Source organism: Rhipicephalus sanguineus, chromosome 7 (genome assembly GCF_013339695.2).
Source record: "Rhipicephalus sanguineus isolate Rsan-2018 chromosome 7, BIME_Rsan_1.4, whole genome shotgun sequence".
Lineage (NCBI taxonomy): Eukaryota > Metazoa > Arthropoda > Arachnida > Ixodida > Ixodidae > Rhipicephalus > Rhipicephalus sanguineus.
In genome coordinates, this window is record NC_051182.1 from 135629402 (window position 1) to 135651847 (window position 22446).

The following is a 22446-nucleotide window of genomic DNA, read 5'->3' on the forward strand; positions in this document are numbered from 1 at the left end:
CACTATCTCTCAATTTGTTCTACTATACTACTGCTACTTCTTCCTTCCTCTGCTGCTGCTTCTAGCACTACTTCTACTACTGCTAATGTATGCTACTACTACAAAAAATGTATGCTGCTACTACTACTGCTACGACGACTACTATTACTACGACTACTGCCTCACCATTCTAGTAGCGCTGCTACTACTACTGCTACCACTGCTACTGCTACTGCTACTACTACTTCACGCCGCCCCTTGAGCCATCTATCATATTTGACAGCCAGTGACGACTCTTCCCACCCCCTCGCCTCCTGTTGAGAACAGGCCTGCCCCTGGTCTGAATAAACCCGGGCTCCAAGGTTCCCCGCCACCACGAGCAGCTTCGCACTTTCGCCACGGCCACGAATCGGAATTGGCAGCGAGCAGCCTTCACGCCATAGACGACCTCGACGTGGAAGGGGGGGACTACAGTCACTCGTATAGCCTGCTTCCGCGACGTCTAGCTTCGGCGCCGCGCAAGGTGCCGAGGCTAAGGCCCGGGGCACGGACCACAAAGGGAGGTGACTCTCGCGTTTAACAATAGGACCATTCGGAGAGAGAGAGAGAGAAAGACCTCAAGAGTCGATCGGATCAATCGGAAGGCGAGAGTTCCTTGTTGTCGTCTTCTACAAGAGGACCTTGGAGGGTATAGTGGTGCGCGCCAGGAGGCGTCGACAGACGCGGCTCGTCGCGTGAAAAGGGTTCTGCAAATGAAGGAACCAAGGCGGTGGGTAGGAGTAGACAACACACAACCCGGAAGGCCACGGGACTGCTGGCGCCTTATCGACAGCGTCGTCACGAGACGGTAGTTGTTTGTTGACTTTAGGGAAAACACGGACCAGACTTCGAGTCTGTTCACAGGAGCGTGTGAAAAGAACCATTAGTGAAAATCAGCGGTATGGTAGCGTTAGGTGAGGGGAGAGCTAATAGTAGTAGTTGTAGTAGTAGTAGTAGTAGTAGTAGTAGTAGTAGTAGTAGTAGTAGTAGTAGTAGTAGTAATAGTATTAGTAGAAGCGGTGGTGGTGATTGTAGTAGTGGAAGGTGCCCAGAAAGAGAAACCTCTGTGCTGAAAAGCAGTTTTTAACCAACTAATTCGCTTACTCGCTCCTCGACAAGAGACGATAACCAGAAAACAACAGAAACACCGGTGTTAGTGTTATCTGGTTCACCTGTCGTGCACGAGGTTTGCGCGCCTGATCATTCTTCCACGACGAGTACCTTTCCATCTGGCTTAACTTTCGGTTTTTCCCAATCCAGGCGAAGCCTATAGACTAATAAAACTTAAAGGTATACCTTTGAGACCTGACTGGCGTATAGCCTGTGTATGACAGCGCGACCCATTTGTGGTTGCCAATGAACATATCAACGATTGAGTATGCTGTTGGACGTGAAGCTACCAGCGTTTGAATAGGTCCCTTTGTGGTAGCCCGTGAAGATATCAGTAGCTAAGTAGGACCCCTTTGCGGTCGCCCATGAAGTTATCAACGATTGAGTAGGACTGATCATATACCCGGTGATTCTGCGACGTATACGCGACAGATCGTGTGGTTTCTACGCACCACGACGCGTTTTCGGTTCTTAACCCGACCTCACGACGCGGGATCGGTAACTACAAGTGGGTGCATGCGGTGCGAGACGGTTAGAGACGGTAAACACCGCCGAAGCGAATAAAAACAAGAACTGTCAGTAAGACGAATGGCAGAAGACAGAGGCCAAAAACTCCAAGGCTGCTCCTAACTCTCTTATATACTTTGTAATCTTTCAAGGTGTCAAAGATAAGGGACTGGCAAGGCTTAACGAGAGAGGACGAAGTCCTCGCATACTGAAGAGCACGGACACGCTTCCGTGCTACCTGGGACCAGGAACAAGCATGCACGCATGCGGTACAGCAGCCGCGGGGTCGGATTCTAATTGAGGCGCTGATTTATAAGACCTGACCCATTATGCACGGTGCTGCTCCGTGGGAACCCCTTTGGGTCCCGACCGCTTGGACCCGGTGCTCACGCAGTCGGCGACCCGTGGTGTTGACGCCGTTCCCGGGGCCTCAGTCTTGCACCCTCCTCTCCCCTCGGGTCTCCTCCCCTCTCGCGTCGTCTAGAAACAGCGCGACCTCATGCGCTTCAAGTTGGCCGGCGAGATTGTAAACATGGTACTGGGACGAGCATGCGCCGAGGTCTCGCACTGTAATCAAGGTCTGACCCGTAATCAACACGCGTTCGGTCTCTCTGTTATTGCTATTCATCATGCAGGCTTTATAAACCAAGGCAAAAGCCTTACATGCCTCATCAAACGCGAAAAGAGACCGCCGGCGGCGTCGGCGTCAACAGGAGTGGTGAAAAAAAAAATCACCATATGAATTGGTCATGCTGTGACATCATGATGATGTCACAGGTCGGCAAACTTACGTCATCGTGACGTCACTTGAGGTCCCATAACGTGACGACACATCACGAATTCATCGCATGAAACTGTCGCTCGGTCTACGGTGGGCCGATCCCGGAGGCACTGCAAGACCACGTGGGGTGCAGACAGCTTCCACTGCCTTCGATCCTGGAGGCAGTGTAAAACCGCGTTGGGCGCAGAAAGCTTTCGGTGTGGGAGGGCGGGGATCAAAGCAGTTGATTGAGAAGGAAAAGAAGAGGATGGCTTTTCTTTTGCGAGTCGTTTTAGGCAAAAGCGTAAGGAACTGTGCGACTCTTTTATTATCGAACACACGTTTAGAGCAAGAATACTTCATCTTGACCCCAGCTATCATCCGTTGGCGCCGCCAGCGTAGGGGGCTGCAGGTTTGGTTACGTCACTACTGACGCGAGCGAACGCTGGCGGCCAGCGAGCTATAGGGAGAGGTCGAATGCTTTGGTAGTCATCCATTCCACAGAGTTTCGTAATACATTATAGTCACATACAACTTTAGAAGTCCGCGGTGTTTCCTCCTCAAAGGCGGATGCACACAAGCCTGCACCAATGGACGCGCACTCCAGATTGACGTCATGATCAAGACTGCCGGTGACTCCGCCTTCGGAGTACTTTGCCGAGTGTATGAGCGGGACTATTATTTTAGTCGCGAAGGCGGTCGGCGGTCGCGCCTCGGTCATCTGGGCGGGGACTCTCCGACTGTATCCGACTATAGAAGCGAATCGGGCGATAGTGTCTATGGGAGCTGCTACTCATGACGTCATCGTTTGACGTCAGGGCGGCGTCATGATGACGTAGCACAGCGAGGTATTCTTTTGACGTCACGATAGAGTCATGATGACGTAGTTTAGTGTCGCCATCGTTTGACGTTACGGTGGCGTCATGATGACGTAGTGTAGTGACGTCATCGTTTGATATCTCGCCGCGGTGGTCTCCTGGTTATGGTGCTCGACTTCTCACCCGAAGGTCGCGGGATCGAATCACGGCCGTGGCGGCCGCATTTCGATGGAGGCAAATATGCTAGAGGCCCGTGGCCCGTGTGCTTAGATTTAGACACACGTTAAAAAAACCCAGGTGGTCGAAATTTCCGTAGCCCTCCACTACGGCTTCTCTCATAATCATATCGTGGTTTCGGGACGAAAACCCCAACAATTATTATTATTATTATTATTATTATTATTATTATTATTATTATTATTATTATTATTATTATTATTATTATTATTATTATTATTATTATTATTATATTAGTCATCGCTCGCTCGGAGGAGGTCACGTACGTTTCCAGCTCGTGGACGGTCGTGGACGGACGCCTCAAAATCAAGCAGGTGTGCCGTTTACAGCTATATACGCTATAAAAGAAAAAGCAGTAAAACGCAGGCGCACACTTCTAGCAAAAGCGTACCGCGCGCGCCTGTTCACGGATCCGTTACGAGGGAACACAAATCAACGACTCTGTTCCTTCCACTCCCGGGCCGCAAACGCGTGCACCTGGAATTTGGAACACAGAGGGAGTGTAGAAGCGGGGAGGGGAGGCAATTTCTCAGGAGGGGACTTTACGAGCAACAAAACGAAGTGAACCCGGTAGGAGCGAGCGAGAAGATAGAAAGATGAAGGGAATAGCGAATTAAAAAAAAAATAAGCAGGACGCAGGCAAAGAGAGAAGGCTTGGGAAGATCTGCCGAAAAAAGATAGATAAATATGGAAAAGAAGCAAGGCCTAAAGGCTATTTCACATGCTGCGATTCTTGCTCTACGATTGCCGCAGCGCGCAAGGTTGCCTGCTGCCGTTCTTGGAGGCATACACAGGCACAAGTTTTCAAATGTAATGTAACAATTTGTGAGTTGCGATATACATTTAAGTTTTCGTGAACGGTAGCGAAGAGCACGCGTGTTTTGTCATTTAAAAACACTTTCCAACCTAAATTAGTTCAACCAATTTAGGTTGGAAAGTGTTTTTAAATGACAAAAGTGAAGTTCATGAAGTTCATAGTGGGCAACAGCGGCCATAGCCAATACAAACGCGTCGGCGCAATTTTGACGGCTCGGCCGGCTCGGCGCAATTTCGACGGGTCCCCCCGACCCGTCGAAATGCCTCCGCCGCTGCGAACAGAGCGAAAAACTTCAAACATGTTGTTCGCTCGCCGCTGACCGTTGAGGCGAGAGAGACCGGCCGTTTTTTTTCGCTGCGAGCGAATTCGCAGCCTGAAAATCACTGCGTTTTGCGTCGTGTGAAACGGTCGTAAGATAGCTATAACGAATATGTACAACGAAGACTGCCGCACATGAAAAGAAATCCACATCCCCAACTATGGTTCAATGACAACTGTATACTGGCTTATATGCACTGAAACAATGCAAAGTGTCATCTGGACAGTGTACCGCACAGTACAGTCCGGTACATTGTTAAAGAAAACATGTTTCCTTTCTGCGACCTATTATCGCTGGTACATGGTACAAGGTCCCGAAGATATCTTCTTATGAGTAAAAGTATGCGAAACCGATTACACAGGGGCTTTTCACCAGTATGGAAAACAAAACCTTTGATGCAGTTACCAGTCGTATCCTGCTTTTAATAACGGTTAGCTGTTCATTTTAACGGTGTACTGGACCGTACATGACTGTGTTCCATCAACATAGATATTTTTGCCAGCTGGTGTATAACGCAAACAACCACGAAAAGTGTACAGACGTGACGTTGGACTCGTTTTCTTGGCCCTTTCTACGTCTACTACTAGTAGTAGTGCAAAACTTTGTTTGTTCGTTTAGATTGTAAGGTCCCAGAGGGTGGAGCCCTGAGTGCAGGTAGCGTTGCATACATAGTTATTATGATAGTTAACTGGCAAATGAAAGGAGCCTGAAGACAAGTGCATATATATGTGCAGAAGGCAATGTACACACACATGTAGCCGTAAATAAGCTCAACATATTCCGGGGACTGTTCAGCTCATAACGCATGATCAAAGTATATGACCGAGGTATAACATCACGAGAAGGAGCCAGATGTCGAAGTTCGTCGTTTATCCTGCTGGTGGCTCCACCGATGCGGTAACACCGACATGAAAACGTGAAACAGAAAATTGGCAAGAACTCACGTGAGAGCTTTGCGATGCGGCGGACGTCAAAGTCCTTGCACGGGTAGACTTCTGCAAAAAGAGAAAAAAGGAAGAAAGCATTTGTAGCATGCGCATACGAATACATCGGTGTTGCCGTCGCCGTGGTGTTCCATGTATGTATGTATGTATGTATGTATGTATGTATGTATGTATGTATGTATGTATGTATGTATGTATGTATGTATGTATGTATGTATGTATGTATGTATGTATGTATGTGAGCAAGTTATACGGAACATCACGGCGACGCTGAAAATCAACGGCGATAATTCCGATAAAGCATACACGTAATTATTGTGGCAATAACGTAACAATAAGCACAGCTTCGTCATCGTTCTGCGGTTTGTTCTACAAAACCACGGCAGTATTTGCCCCGGAATGCTGTAGACATAACGCACTTGAATACGAAGCGCCGTGAACGTAGACAGCTGCGCTTGTGGCTAAGATTCCCACCCCCCTTCCCCCCTAAGAGAAAGAAAAGGCTGGCGAATTTTAAAATTACAACACGTCCTCCCCCCTTCCGATACAACACACAAAGGTCAAGGAACACGAAGCCTTTCATAATTCACCGAGCACCTCCTCGAGTGCTAAAGTACCAAAAATGTTGCTACTAATAACAAAGCACTAAACAACTGCAACTCTTTCTTTGTATAGTTAACTTTTCTTTAGGTACACATTAGCTGGCGTTTCGTTCTGGCTGTTGCTGGCATCCATCTTCTACTGACAGCAAACCGCACGCAAGCAATCTGTGTAGTGTGGCAAACAACGCTTGCAGCCCTAACTGACGTACAGTATGACTTCTTAACCAAAACAAAAACAAGAAAGCGCGTAATTTATTTTTGCAAGAACTATTGAACCAACTTCATTCATCTTCTGGCTGAACTTTTCTACTGAACCGATTCATTCATCTACTGTCTGACAGATTGATGGAAGGCCCTTCCTCAGTAAGCGTCAGCTGTCGAAGCACATCTCCCAGAAGGCTCGGCACAAAGCCATGGACTGGGTGTTCAAGCAATAGCGAGAACTATTGTATTGAATGGTTAACTGAATGACTCTATGATCCATCGATCTAATGACTGAGAGAACGATGAAAAACCCTTCTTCCTCAGCCATCAGATGACGAAGCACTTCTCCCAGAAGGCTTGGCACAAGGAGATGGTCTGCGTGTTCCAGGAGTAGCGAAAACTGTTGTGTCCACTGGTTAAATGAATGACTCATCGATTCATTGTTCTAATAACCCGCCGATTGATGGAGCACGATTCCCCCTCCACCGTCAGCCCACGAAGCCCATTTCCCAGATGGCACGGCGGCACATAGCGGCAGACGCTGTGTTTTTACAGGAATAGCAAGAACTGTTGCATAGACAGATTAATTGGATGAACCATGGACTCGTATATATACTGAGTGACTGATTTATTGAAGATCATTGTGCTCAGAAATCGTCAGCTGACGAAGCACACATCTCACAAGGTGGGACACATCGCAGAGCACACTGTGTTCCCAGAAATAGCAAAAACTGTTGTATGGACAGGTCAACTGAATGACACATCAATTATTCGACCTAATGACTGGTTGATTGATAGAAGGCCCTCCGTCTTCAACCGCCAGCTGACGAAGCAAACTTCCCAGAAGACACGATACACGGCGGTGCGAGCTCTGTGTTCCATGAATATCAAAAAGCTATTGCGTCGACAGGTGAAGTGAACTAACCACCGGTCCATAGATGTTCTGACTTGTCATGAGAAGACCCTCGTCGTCAGAAATCGTCAGCCGACGAAGCACATCTTCCAGAAAGCTCTGCACAAAGCGACGCGTTCTGCGGTGTTCCAGGAATAGCAAAAGCGGCACACTAAGCACGACTCTTATCTCAACCCTTTACAGTGTACAACAAACAACCCCTCACCACCCCAACCGACACCCTCTTGCTCAATTTCTTTTCCTAGCGGAACCGGGCAGACTCGCTCGCGGTCTCATCCGTCTCTCCCGCCCTATCGCCACCGCCGCAGCAGTGCATGTCGGGATAAGCCGCGACCGTCTCTGTCAGCGCTCCCCCCCCCCCCCCTCGCGCCCACCTTTGTGTATCACACGGTGTGCTTTGGAGACGCGCCGTCGACTCGCGCCCGCCACAATCAGAGCGAGTGCGAAGTCATTTAGGCCAACCGGTGAGGACAGCGAGATGGAGAGGAGTTAAGAGATGGGAACAGCAGGTGGGCGCCATTTACAACACCCCTCCACCTGACTCCATGTACAAAGGAAGAATACAGTGCAACGTAATGAACAATAGAGTTTGTTGATTGACTTGCATCGTGAAATCTATTTGTTGAAAACCATAAGCGCTTGTCCTGTACATGTCAGTGTTGTTTTCTCTGTAATGCGTCGAATCCGCGCTATCCAGTATTTAAGATTAAGAACTCTTTTACCACAAGATGGACGGAAACAAGGAGTGAAGACAGGACAAGGCGATCACTCGAACCTGAAAGATTCAATGAAGATTCCTTAGCTTATGGAAGATACATTGAAGATTCATCAGCTTCAGGATGATCCATTGAAGATTCATCATCTTCTCCGGGAAGAATAGTACCTAAAGCTGAGTATGTGGCGTCAACACACGTACACAGATTACGCATTCAGAAATTGAATGAATTGTTGGGGTTTAACGTCCCACATTCAGAAATTCAAGATGGGGGAGAGGTTCAGGACATTCGGACCCCTCGCCCAACCTCTTCCCACCCTGGATACACCAGTGCTTGCATGCGTGTCAGAAACAATCGTTACAGCGATCAAAAGCAAATATTAAAATGAAACAAGAAACGTGGTCTAAGTAGGAAAGCACATCTATAACAATCAAATTCCTTATCATGTGTTTTCGTCTATTGTGCGCTCCGTTTGTGCCTCCACACCTGGTGCTCCGTTTGTGCTTTTAATACCATAAAATTATAAATCCAGGGATGTGAACATTATTCCATATTCATTGTGCAAACGACTGTTCAGCATTCGAAGATCACTGTAAAAGCGTTCGATTGTGGCACTGTTCGATTCGTATTCGGTTCCGTCTCGGTGATCACCACTCGCGCACCCCGAGGAGAGACACGGGCAGTACGCAGCCTCCCTTGGTGCAGCCACGCAGGTCCGTGAAAAGCGCGCTATTTCAAGTAGCGTCGCTGGCTCGCCGACGACGCGGCCTGACACAGAGGAAGCGTCTGCGACAACACGAGCTATAACAGCGAAGGGGGCAGAGGAGGCTGATGGAGGAAGATTATGGAGAAAAGAGGCGAAGGCAGCTCGGTCTGCTGAACACTTAGCGGGGAGGAATTCTTGAAGTCGGAAATACTCGAAGAAGGAAGGAAAGACTCGAGAAACTTATACAATGAAAGGAGACCGAAAGCCCTGCTTATGCTTTTGCGTGCTTGAATACGTGCTGGCGTTTCGTTTGCGGTCGTATGTGCTTGCGAGTGTGTTCTTGTTACTGTGTTTTTTCTTGTGCTTGCGTTAAGAGCCCCGAAGAAGTCGGCGAAAATCGGTAAACGCTATGAGAATGGAAAGGCAGGGAGGTCAACTATGGGGTCCGGAAGCTAAACAAACACACACGCACACAAATACCCCCCGTACACACAAATACACATGAAGAAACACCCACACGCAAACGTGCGCACACACGAACACCCCCACAGACACGCACTAGCACCAACACACAAACACAAATACCCACACACAAACACACGTACACATACACCTACCCACACACATACGCAAACGCACATGCACAAACACCTACCCACACACATACACAAACACACACGCATAAACACACATGCGCGAACACCCCCACACACATACACGAACACCTCCACACAAACACCCGCGCATACACAAAAACACATCCGCTATGAAAAAGCGAACTAGAAACACCTAACGACGATGAAGAGGACGACAGAGGACGAAAAAGACAGCAAACCAGCCGAGGTGTCACTTTAGATACACCACGCATAATAATGAGAACAAGAAGAAGATAGTTGGCTGGCGCCACCAGCGGCGCCGGCGGAAGAAAAAGAAAACCGCGGTGTTGACGAGTCGGTCTCGCGAAGCCGTCAACGCTTGACGAGAAAAGACACCGAGACAAGCGAATATCCTCGAATATAGGCGACGCGCCTGACGAGAAGCCGCGTGTGCACCCTGAAATAAACGGATATAAGCGGCCTCTTCGCGTCTTTCTGCCCCCTGTCCGCTTATAGGCTGTTGTTTTGTTGTTGTCGTCGTCGTTTGACTTGTTTGTTTCGTTTCTTTTTTTCTTTCGTTCCATAGAGTCATCCTCGAGACAAGACCCTGGGTCTGCCTCGGCACAGTGAAAGACTGAAAGAAGGACGAGGCACTGACGTACCAAGGCGCCGTCCCTTCCAACGTAACTAAATAAATAAATGCCCTTCATCTGGCTGTTTGAAACTTTAAAAGAACCGCATCTCTTTGACAGTGGACGATCGTCTCGCTCATTTCTTTTACGACACCGTGTCTTGCTTTCTGCAATCACATACCCTACATAACCGTTCTGTATCCCATTCCAATCGCTCCGTATGTTTCCTTATGAAATCTACGTAAAGTCCATACAAATTTCCACATATTCCAGTATTAATCCTATGGAAACATATGGAATTATTCGAAAAGAAAACAGAACGCTTCAGTAGGGACATACTCGCAAAAACGTCCAGCGGATGTCGACGTACTACAAATATTTTAATAATAACCGTTGGGTTATTACGTCCCAAAACCACGATTCGCTTATGAAGGACGCATTAGTGGATGGATCAGGAAATTCCGACTACGCGGGGTTCTTTAACGCGCGCACCTAAATACAAATACTTTTAAAGCTTGATTCTATAAAGAGGGGCTCGTGTTCGAAGAAACGTCTCACGCAAAAGAAATATGTTTTCGTAAGAGTAAACTTCGGGCAATTCTGATGCTGTACACGCAGGGGCGTTGCCAGAATTTTTTTTCGGGGGCGATTCAACCATACTTTATGTATGTTCGTGTATGCGTTTGTATGTGGCGTGTATATAAACGCAAGAAAAATAAAAAAAATTCGGGGGGTGGGGGGTTTGAACATTTCAACCCAGACCCCCCTCCCCCCATGGCTACGCCCCTGTGTACGCGTAATCAGCCAAGCCAATCGGTCAATGCAGTCACTGGGACCGTTCGTTCGTGCCCCCCTCCGTAACCCGGTGTTTCACAAGTGGCCCATATAATCCCCGAACGCGCGCACCAACAGCTGGAGGATCAGGTCATTGCCCCACTTTTCTAAAAGCACCTGATGTGCACCCCAAAAAGAAGCGTTTCTCGGAAAGAATATCCACGCGAACGGGGAGGGGTCGAGGTGGGGTCACGCATACATATATATATACACGCACGTGCACACAAACACAAACGCACATAGTAAGGTAAAGCAGAGAAGGATGGCGCCCCCCAGAAAGACATAAACGCCACCTCAACAAATCCGTGCAGTGCAGCGGAAGCTATGCTATCTGTCTCACCAAGACGTAATGAGAACCGGGTGAAACGCATCCAACCACTGCACCGTCTCGTGGTCCGTCTTTTTAGCGACGCCGTCCGAATGCGAGTATCGTCCCGGAAGCGTTAGAGAATTTGTCCACACACTTGTCAAATCGAATCAAAATGCGTTTTATTAAGACGTGATTTCAGAGAATGCGTACAAAATACTTAGACCAATAGCCTACGTGACTAGTAGCTGGTTCCACGTAGAAAGTACATAAAGGTTAGCAACGCACATGATTGGCAGTGAAATGATATATCCATATGCAAGTTTTAATTATGTGCAAGTCTACGAAGGAAACGGTGCCACAATTCACAAGACAAGAAAAAAGCGTTCACAAGCAAGGTTAAAGTAATGCGCAGTTTTTATTTCTCGAGTCACAATGTTCCAGGTTACAGCTACGAAGGATTCTAACAATCGTTCGCCATAGACACTTCTTAGCGCTTGCGGATTACGAGTCAACGGAGAAGTTTATGGTAGCAACAGCCTCTCGCTACGGATTATTGTCAATACTCAGAAAGGTTTTATTAAGGCGAAAGCCTTAGACACCTCATTAAACGTGAAAAGTAACCGTCACACGAAGCGATTGCCAAAAAAAGAAAAACACATGACATGACGTTGTCCTGTGACATCATCCTTACGTCACAGATCGCGAAAATTTATTATGTCGCTTTGACGTCACCTAACGTGACGTCACGTGACGACGTCATCATATGACGCCGCCTAACGTGACATCACATGATGATGTCATCATGTGATGTCACGCAACAACGTGGCTTGGCATCACGTGACATTGTGGCTCCGGGATCGGCCAAGGTGGGCCGATCTCTGAGGCTCTGCAAAACCACGTGGGCTTCAGAAAGCTTTCGCGGAGATGGGAGAAATCAATACACTCAACTGAGAAGAAGAAGAAAAGGGAGATGGCTTTCGCCATCGAGTCGTCTTAGGCGAATGCATATGGGATCGAGTGACATTTTTGTTTATTCGTAGCTAACTAAAACAACGCACATATAAGCAACGAACGCATACAGGAGAAACGTGTGTACGTGAGCGTGTCTCTGAAATTCTTTCGTCCCTCGTTCGAGCGCTGTTTTAGATCCCTCGATACTGAACACCTGGCACGAGCCCCTACGGCCGCAGGCCCTGGCAGCAATGCACGGATTTGTCGAGACCGTGCGTGTATCGAAGAAAGAAGTGAGAGACCGCGCTTTATTTACCTTATCCCTCTCACGATTGCTCGCTCTGTGCTGTCGTGGTGATTTGTCCTTGCCCACAGAGGAGGAAGCGAGAGCTGGTAGCTTCCAGCGCGCCCTCTATCACTTCTCCTCCGCTGCCGTGTCCTGCGCTCGTCCCGTCTACTTCTTCTGCTTGTGTTCCGCCCCATGCGCAGTTTTATTTCAATTTCTATTTTCTATTTCAGCTTCTCTCCCATCTCTCACATTCAATCTCCCTCTTTCTCACTCACTCACTCACTCACTCACTCACTCACTCACTCACTCACTCACTCACTCACTCACTCACTCACTCACTCACTCACTCACGACTACCCCCACCCTACCCCCAACATATCTACGTCGCCATACGTACTCTCATATTTTACATTCAAAATCTCTCTCTCACACACACACTTCCAACAACCTCTCACTCTCTAGATACCCTCTCCATCCTCCTCTCCTGCCTCCGTTCTTCCCCCCTCCAGCATTTCCGATCAGCCGCCTCCGTAGAAACCACCCGTTTCATCCGGCCAGTGTGTTTATTATTGCGGCGAGGCGAAACGTTCCTCCCCGGTACGTTCGGTTTTCTTTCCGTTTCTTCTTCTTCGTCTTCTGACTGGCAAAAGTACGTTCCTTTCGTTTATACGACTCAGCTGCTGCGGGCGCGCTTGCCCTGCGTTCCACTCCGTGACGTTCCATTCCCGTTCCAGTAAGCCGTATTTGCTTAAATGTGTAAAGGCTGACGCAAGAACAAGTATACAAGACGTTTTTTTTGTTCTTTCACTATTGCTTACCACTGGCGTAGACAGGGGTGAGAGAGATGGGGGGGGGGGGGGGGGGGGGGTAGAACCATTGGCTCTACGTTTCACGGATCATAAAGCGGCGATAATGAAAGGAAAACGGAATCCAGAACTCAACACGACATACGAATTATGACCAATAAAATGTGTATACTCTACACACGTGTTGTCACTCATTTGCATGACGAAGATTGGGCAATGTCACGGGAGATTCACGGTTACCGAACAATCCGAGCTTCGCCCCACTCTTCATCATTCACTTTGTGGATATGCGTGGATTTTTTTTTTTTTTTTTGCCTTTAGGGCATTCACCTCAGTCTCGATTCGTCCAGTTTTCTTAAGTATGACTAACAGTCTGGAACACCAACTCCGTGAAGAAACAACAAAAAAAAAACACATGACTCGTCCTGATCTATCTTTCAAAAATCATTAATAACTTCAAACGCCACACGCTCTACCAGAGCGAAGCCGCGGAATCGCGTATGAGTGCACATGTATACCCACGGTGCCGGCACGTGATGGCAAATGTCAACAATGTCATCGTTACTGGGACGCGCTCCCCGTCGTTTATCTCGTTACGTAACACCGCGACAATTTCAAAACAGAGATGACGCCATCTTACGCAATTGAAAGCCCCCTGCTGTCTACGTCATTATGCACATTATTACGTAACGAAGACTCCTCGTAATGGCACGCCATATATCTTTCGAACTGAGAGAACCTACAAGGGAGAAAAAAAGCACTAGCATAGTGCGTCATGCGACAGTCTCTAAGCCTGGTTATTTAAAAAATTCATGCTTATCCACGAAGTGAATGATGAGTGGGCAAAGCACCGGGGATCATTCGTGTAACCATGAATCCCCCGTACATTGCCTGCTCGAGCATGCAAATGCGTGAAAAACACGTGTGTACAGTATATACAACGTTGCTTTATTGATGTCATAAGGCGTATATGGGGTGACTAAGAGCGCAATAAAGGACAAGGGACCAGGCAGAAACACAGACGAGCGCTGCGCTCGTCTGTGTTTCTGCCTGGTCCCCTGTCCTTTTTTGTGCTGTTAGTCACCAAATGGATCACCAACTTGCCCAAAGATTTGCTCTCTTAAGCGTATATGGTGTTGAGGTGCGGACTTCGTTTCCCCTTCATTAGGGCCGTCTTGTGATCGGTGAAATGAAAAGCCAGGGGTTACCTTGAATGGGATGTAATCTGAAGTTAGCGAAGACGTAGTCTATACACGTCCCCCTGGTTGTTGCTGGATGTTTACGGTCATATTAAATGCATCTGAGAGCATAACGCGCCCCTAGCGGTCTGCATTCAAGCCAGAGCACGCGCCGGGAGTGAGTGCTGCTACCGCAGCGACCCTAGCGGTCTCCATTCAAACCAGAGCACGCGCCGGAAGCGAGGGGTACAAGGCTCGGCCCTGAGGTGCTTCGCCCCTAATAAAAATTGGAGGTCACCCTAATACTTGACTTAGGTATCTGGTAGTGGCGCTCGCACGTCGGCGTTCGTGTTCCCTCGCGTATTTCTGTAGACGATTTTCCGCAGCGGCGCGCGGGCGCTGCCATGTTTGATCACGTGATCGTAACTGGCCTTCCCCCAGCCATTTGCCCCAGCCAACGCATTGGGCCAGCGAAGCGGCCGTGGCCGTACTACACAAGCTGGTTGCTGCAGGGTGTAAGCAAGTCACATGCTTGCGCAGCAAGACATAGTTCTACATGTAATCGCCTCAGAGTTGAAAACGTTGAGACATTTGCGTTTGTTTGGTACGTACCACGCCACAACGATAAGGGATATGTTTAATCTGCGTCGTCTTTATGGTGTACGTCTTTAATTGTTGTATTAGCAACCGCCAGTAGCTGGGGTTACAAGCCAACATGGCAGCACCCATGCAGACGCGACACCCCGCTTCGATCCGAACTCGCGTTTGCTACTCGCCCACTGTCCTCACAGCAATAAATAAATGGCAAAATCGGCCATCGCTTTGTGTCAGCTCACGCTGGAGAAGAAACGTCAGGTATGCTTTGTCTTTATTATTGCGATCAGCTGTGTTTATTTAGCCATGCCTGCTAAGCCTTGTCTCGGACAATATGAGAATGAATCTTGGAAATACTGCAAAATACCGACGAGTACATCGCTCTCGAAGCTTCAGGACACGAATATAAAGCAAATAAATGCGTAGGTTTTGAACTTACGGGCCACACAGCACAGGACGACGACGTGATAAATTCGAGGCGGAAGGAAACTACATCCACAGGTGCCGCCATGTTTACTTTTCCGGCGCTGCCGTCTGCGCCGTCTGCTCGCTTTTACTCGTGTGCGCGCAGACGCTATGGGAACACCGAGCAGACGACGCGACGCGGATGGAGACATATTGAGCAGCGCTGCCGAAGGCCACGGCAGGGGGATGGCCATGGAGACGGCCACGGTAGGGGGACGGCCACGGTGCGGTGGCGCCAGTGGCGCCATCTAGTTTGATTTACGAAACCAGCTGCAGAAAATCGTCTGTAGGGTTAACTTCGTATTTCGTCACACTGCCGAAGCGGATCTCAGAGGCCACGCAGAAAGAAGCTCGTTGTTCAGATCTCGCGACCTTCGGGTCAGCAGCCGAGCACCGTAACCACCGATCCACCGCACAATTCAACAATACAATTGACTGAGGAGGGAAAGAAGATCACTTTCGATTTCGAGTCGTCTTAGGTGAAAGCACAAGCATAAGTGTCCTGTGAGCTTTATTAATACGTCATTTCATTCTTTATACAGACAACAGATCACTGCGGCGCCTGCAGAGGAGACGCCCTCCGAAGTCGACGTTGCGTGGCTTTACGAGAAGCCTGTAGGTTCTAGTGCGACGTCGTCGACATCATTAATCAGCGCGACGTCTTGTGCGAGTAAGCATGACGCGTGTACGGGTGCTCGGTTACGCCATTTCGCAAGAGGAAACTGAGAAACGGTGTTACACAGAGAGGGTCCTTTTTGAGCCCCTCAAAGCAGCTTGGTACTGGAGCGCACGATTGCGTGTTTTAGTACATATCCGAACGCACAGTAGTCCTGTTTTCGAAAGAGCGGCTACGGAGCACGGACTTGGTTGGAGCTATAGGCCTTGAACTTGAACCTCGCGGCGTCAAAGCGTCCACATTCCACGACAAGGGCTGCCATCGAATCACTGTAGCCATGGGGGGTGTGGGGTCCTACCCACTCTCCATGCAGTGCTAAATTCTTGCACTAAAAAATTGGGGGACGCTTAAGCTTCGCCTTTAAGAGTTGAGCGCGATAGCGATATCCGTCCGGCCCCATCCTCATCGTGCTCTGCTTCGCTTGTCATTGTGTTCAGTAGCCCGGTCTCTCTCTCTCTCTCTCTCTCTCTCTCTCTCTCTCTCTCTCTCTCTCACACACACACACACACACACACACACACACACACACACACACTCGACATACCATAGGTAAAGGTTTCCGCCCTCTTCAACAGCACTTTTATGACAACAGTGTACCCACTACGTGTGTGTAAGAGAATGCGCGCACTAATGTGTATTCCCTTTGTAATGGGTGGCATGCTTTAAACCAGCAGCAATTAAGCGCGTGATACTTTTTCGAAGTTGCGATGCACCCACTACGTGTTCGTAAGGGAATACGCGCAGTAGTGTGTGTGCCTTTTGTAATGGGTGGCCGGCTTTAAACCACAAACTCGTTATGCAGTTCACATGGTGTGACGCCCGGTGGCAATGTACGCTTGTACCCCTTATAACTGCGATATTACATCTCGTACTGCGACACCTGTACACAGGACGCGTATGTTTGTCAAGCATTAAAGTTAATCTCAGTGCAGTTCCAAGCAATGGAGTGACTCTGTGGTAGAACACCTGCTTTCCACGCAGGCGGCATGGGTTACGTAAAGAGAAACCAAGAAGACACAAGACAAGTGCTGCTTCAGCTCGGAGTTGAAGTGAGCAACCTGTCCCGTCTTGGTTTGTTAGGTTCATGCCATTACACCCATTAACTATGTAGTAACAACTAGCAGTAACTACTAGTACCTATAGTAGCAGAAAATACTACTCAAGTAATACAACTTGTTAAGGGCCGCTCGACAAATGTGCATAAATGAACTCTTGGCAGCTTTGCTGGCCTCAAGAAATAATCTACAACGATAGACAAATAACGCTAACTTTAATCGGTTACGGAACGAAACCTATACGCAAAAATGTCCGATCCGACGCGCAGTGGCCCGGATGCAGCTGTAGCTTGGCCTTTTCATCCACGCCGGTCTCGCAGGAGCCGCCGCCAGATGACGTGGCCAGCGCGAGGCGTCCCGCCGTCCGACAGCCACCAACAGCTGGCCGTCCAGTGTCGCCGGAACTAGCCGTAGACGACCTCGCCGTCCAGCTGCGTCCTCGACGAAGCCGAGAGCACCTGCCTTCGTCTTCGTCGTCGTCGTCGTCTTCGGTGCGCTATAAGAAGACGAAGCCGCGCAGGTCCTCGTCCCGCCCACAAGGTCCTCACCGCCGGTCTACGAAGGAAACCGGCGTGCCTTCGAGGTCGAGTCCGACCCAAGAGGGACCCGGCACATAGGTCTTCCAGCAGGTCGAGCTCCTTCGGCCAGGCTTCCTCCTGACGGCGAACTCTTCGCGACTTCTACACACGACGACCGCGGTGGAATCCGTAAGAGCCTTCGGCTCCGGCGCCCGATCAAAACAACTGCGTCCCCTTCCAGCGACGACTTCTGGAGTGACTCGCCGGAACACTGCCCGTCCGAATGCCCGACGCTGCCGCTCGATGACGTTGGCGCAGCCGAGCTTCGTATTACGAGCGTTTTCCCCGAAGTCGTCGTCAGAGGTCCGCCTCGACGCCGGGACACCGAAGGCTTGGTCCGGTCTTCAGAATCGTCGCGCTGACGCTCATCTTGATCAGCTTCCTGTTGCGTCGCAAGAAGGGCGAAGAGTTCTGGAAGGTTTGCTCGCGTCTTGGATGACGACGACGACAGCGAGGTGTCGGGACCTTGGCGGCTCGTGCTGCGACAAGAAAACGAAGACTCCGACTCGGACCTCTTCGTCTTCCTCCTCGCCTTGCGGCGCGTTGGAGTAGAGACGGTTGGCATGTCTCGGTCCTGGTGGCCGGGGCCTCGATGGAGCGCGGGCGAGGGCTTGGATGGCGTCGGTACCGGCGGCCAGATCCCGTGGCAGGCGTCGTGGAACGATTCGGCTGCGAGCACCAGGACACGGGGCTCTAGCACCACCATGCATCGCGAGATTCAGGTAGCGAATGGCTGTCGGGGCCGTGCCTGCGCATGGGGCACGAGGGCACGCGCGCTCGTGGCAGCTTGCTTGCTTGCTTGATCCTCTTCTAGTGGCTCTTACCCACAAAGGGGGATTGGCCATGAAACCGGCGGTAAACATTACATGGAAATTTAAAATTTAGGCAAAAGTAATTGAATTAATCGGACTACAAGCGAGTTGAAAATAAAATAAGAATCTTTGGGTTATGTGCCAATAGAATGAGAAAAGAACCGTAATATCGAAAATAATCAATTAGAGAAAAGAATTATAAAATACCAAATTGCAATAGGAAATAACTTAATAAGGAACTCTTCTTGTGTCTCGAAGAAATTCGCAGACAGCTATGCAAACGTTCCTGTTGCTGTGGCCCAGAGAAGACGCCCCAAGGGAAAGAATATTGGCAGAATCTAGAGGAATGTTCAAATTTCTGAATAAATATTCGAAATGTTTTTTCCTGTGACTAGAGAAACGACGGCAATGTATTAAAAAGTGATCAATGTTTTCAGGCTCTTGACATAAAAAGCAAAGAGGGGACGGAACCAGACCAGCCCTGTGTAAATAAAAATTTAGAGGAGGAATACGGCATCGAAGTTTAGTAAGGGACACCTCCAATTTACGAGAGGGACACCATTTATTGCTCCAAGGAAAAGAAAGGTGACCATATTCTTGCTGTGGTAATCTTGCTTTCATGGAATCCTGATGTAATGCGTATTTTCGGAATCTAGATGCAGTAATAAAGTCTGTATCTGGCTTTCTCTTCTTCGTCGAGAAATACCGGCACGTTCTTGGTTGCTCCGTTCCTGTCGCTTAAAGGGGTGGTGCCATCAGATTTCGAGGCTATAACGAGCCTGTTGTGGGTTTCCTCTGTATGCAAGGACACTCCACACGAAGGGTCGGACAGAGCAAACGTTTAGAATATATTTTAATTCACTTCCAAAGTGTACCTAAATGCCCATTTTCCCGACCGAGACCCATCGTTAGCGCGCCAACACTGACGTAGCTCTGTAGGATGTGAAACGAAAGTTGTAGTGATGTCACACCAGATCTTCTGTAGTGACGTGAGTGACCTCCGGACTTCCACCACCTCCGCAACGCACGTACCGGCTGCAGTGAACTAGAATATATTCTAGTTCACTATAGTACCGGCAAACCATCGGTTGCTACATCACTCACCGAGTTTCTATTGCTTCCTGGCTAAGTGCGTCACAGCCTTGTGTGGTCACGTGACCAAGCCCCCTACACTTCTACGTCACTGCCCAACCTCGGCGCCCAGAAACCGAAACCGAAAGTTGTCCACATCTAAAGGTGATATTAAATTATTTAGCGAGAATACATTAATCTTGGTGCGTGCATCATGCTTTCTGGAGCTATAGGAAACGCTTACAGCAAAGAACACGCAAGCCACAAATTTGGTGGCACCACCCCTTGAAAACGAGCAGCGTGGTCTTGTTCTTCTGGCTGATATCCACAACGAACGATTGCAATCGCTCCAATATCTTCCCCGCGCAGTTGGGCATTCGCTATCAAGGCGGAATCCTTGTGTAGCGGGGATCCCTTGGGATCATAGAGTTAATATACTGACTCTAGAGGAAAAGCTGGGCCGCGAGACCTATAACCACAAGAACGCTGACATCTTGGAACGTTGTCATTCTTGCCATCACATATCAATCCTAAAGAAGCACCTGCACAATTAAAAACTTGCGGATATTGTTTTTTGTTTATTTTGAATACTTCTACGAAAGAATACGAAGGCTATTTATGAAATTTACTGCGCGCGGAAAGGAGCGTTTGCAGGCGGGTTAACTAGATGGCACCACCATATCAACACTCGCGAGTACGCGAGTGTGTGCTTGCGGCCGATTGCGCCGGTTTGCGCGTCGTGTCAAAGCCCCTGAAACTTCGTTCGCGACGTGTATCTCGTAGTTGTCATAGTGTCCCGTTGTGTGCGTCTTCTGTCGCCGCATACCACTCGACTTCATGTGACAGCCCTTTTTTTCTTTCGAGCTGGAAACTTCAGTGCATCAGTGCAAACCAGGACGGACGGCAAAGAAGAGATGAGACAAGCCCTGAATGTACGAACTAGTCGCAACCGCTTTTTTATACTTTTATCGGCGATAAAGCTTCGTGGGCCGTGTAACTTTAGTTTCGATTGAAGCTTTCGGGAGATGTCTCACTCACATTCGCCGCTGCATGCTGCAATCGACATTGTTCTGCTTTACGGCTCTCTGCGCTGAAGTACGGCAGCAATGAGCTGAAAAAGAACGTTGATACAGGTGTCTCGCCATTGCAAGTCGAATCAGCGCGCGACCACGGCCTACGGACTTTGCTTCGAGCTGCGAATCTGTCGAGTGACCTTTGTGCCAGCGAACGGAGAAACTTTGGTAGGGAGTGCCTAGTAAAAACCATGCACAAACAGGTGGAAATTTTAACTGTTATCAACCGGACCAGCTGCACAGACAACCGTACACTAACACACGGCTTCACGCATCAAACCACAGCTGATGTTGTCTGAACAGCGCGTAGCTGGCTTAGGTTGGTAGATTAAAACTGATTACCACCGTCAAATATTGCGAGCGTCTCAGGGTCTGGCAACGCTGGCAACGATCGTTTTGTTCCATCATGGCGGAACCCATGCGGTTATAGGTTCCAATGCATGGGCCCTATGGGGAGCTTTTCCTCTAGAGTCAGTATATTAACTCTATGCTTGGGATGCTCGCTGACCATCATGTTGTTCAGCACATCGGCAGAAAAGTTCAGCAGCAGATCCACAGAAAGGTCGACGTAGGCCTTCGCCTTCACATTCTGAGAAAGCGCTAAGCGTCTTCCAAATTGCTCAAGTACTGCAGAACGGCTCATATGGCTTGCTAGGCTGATGAACTGTGATGCCAGGCTCGCAAGACCGTATAGTCTGTAAAAAAACCGTTTAAATGAAATTTGATAAAGACAAACTGTGGATGGGTCTGACTGATGTTTCTCAAGTCGGGAGCAGCAGCAGTTAGCGCATGTGGCTAAGTCAGCCAATTCGATGCCGACATCTCCGACTTAAAGGAATTATATTTATGGGGGTTTAACGTCCGAAAACCACGATATTATTATGAGAGACGCCGCAGTGGAGGGCTCCGGAAATTACGACCACCTGGGGCTCTTTAACGTGCACCTAAATCTAAGTACACGGGCCTCAAGCATTTGCGCCTCCATCGAAAATGCGGCCGCCGTGGCTGGGATTCGATCCCGCGACCTCCGAGTCAGCAGTCGAGCAGAAACACTAGACGACCGTGGCCGGTGACTGAAAGGAAGGGTGATCACTGGCTTTGATTAGTGGAATTTCCTCTCCATTAAATTTCGCTTAAACGTCTTTGGTATCAAGCCAAGTTGCGCCATATTAATTTGCTGGAGTCTCCGAGAACTGCGTGGCCCACAGATCACCTAATAATTGAGTGTGTGCGCTCCATTCGTGTACCATCTCACAAAAATCGTCGGCCCTTCCACTACACGAAGATGGTCGATCAGCGAAGCTGCGTAATGCTTCTGTTAAACGTGTACTTACGCATTGCCTTCAACGCCCCATTTTATGCCGAGGTTTCGAATGTTTATCCTCCCAGGCTTCGCACGGTCACCGTCAAAGAGGAGTGCATTGGTGCCGATGTAATTAACGAAGAGAAGAAGCATTTTTGGCAGTAAAACACAGCACTGGCTGCTTCTCCAGAATACAAGCACCTTTTTTTAACACGAAAGTCTTTTATGCCGGGGTCCACCAAGTACATCCGTCACGGATATGACGTTTATAAAATGGACGCCAATGGGTGAGAAAGAAAAAAACCAAGAAAAAGATACCCCGCTGGGAATCGAACCCACGACGTTGTGGCCGCGGCGGAAAGCGCCCGACGCCCTGCCGACCGAGCTAACTCGGGAGATACTGGCGGCGCGAACGCGCCTTATATCTTTCACACATTCTCTTCCGCGGCGGGCGGATCGCGGCGGTGCCGCCGTCTGTGACATGTGAAAAGAAGTACTGCTTCACGATCGACACTTACTCGCGCTTACTCCGAGATTGCACACGATATCGGA

General features: G+C 49.0%; 1 protein-coding gene across 1 annotated transcript in view; it reads right to left on the minus strand.

The window, feature by feature from the left end:
- The window catches only part of LOC119400029 (myocardin-related transcription factor A), a 259756-nt gene that overhangs the window by 174384 nt on the left and 62926 nt on the right, over nt 1-22446 (minus strand). The window contains exon 2 of the mRNA XM_049417946.1: nt 5531-5581. Within this exon, the coding sequence (XP_049273903.1) occupies nt 5531-5581 (51 nt within the window). The remainder of the gene's footprint in view (nt 1-5530; nt 5582-22446) is intronic.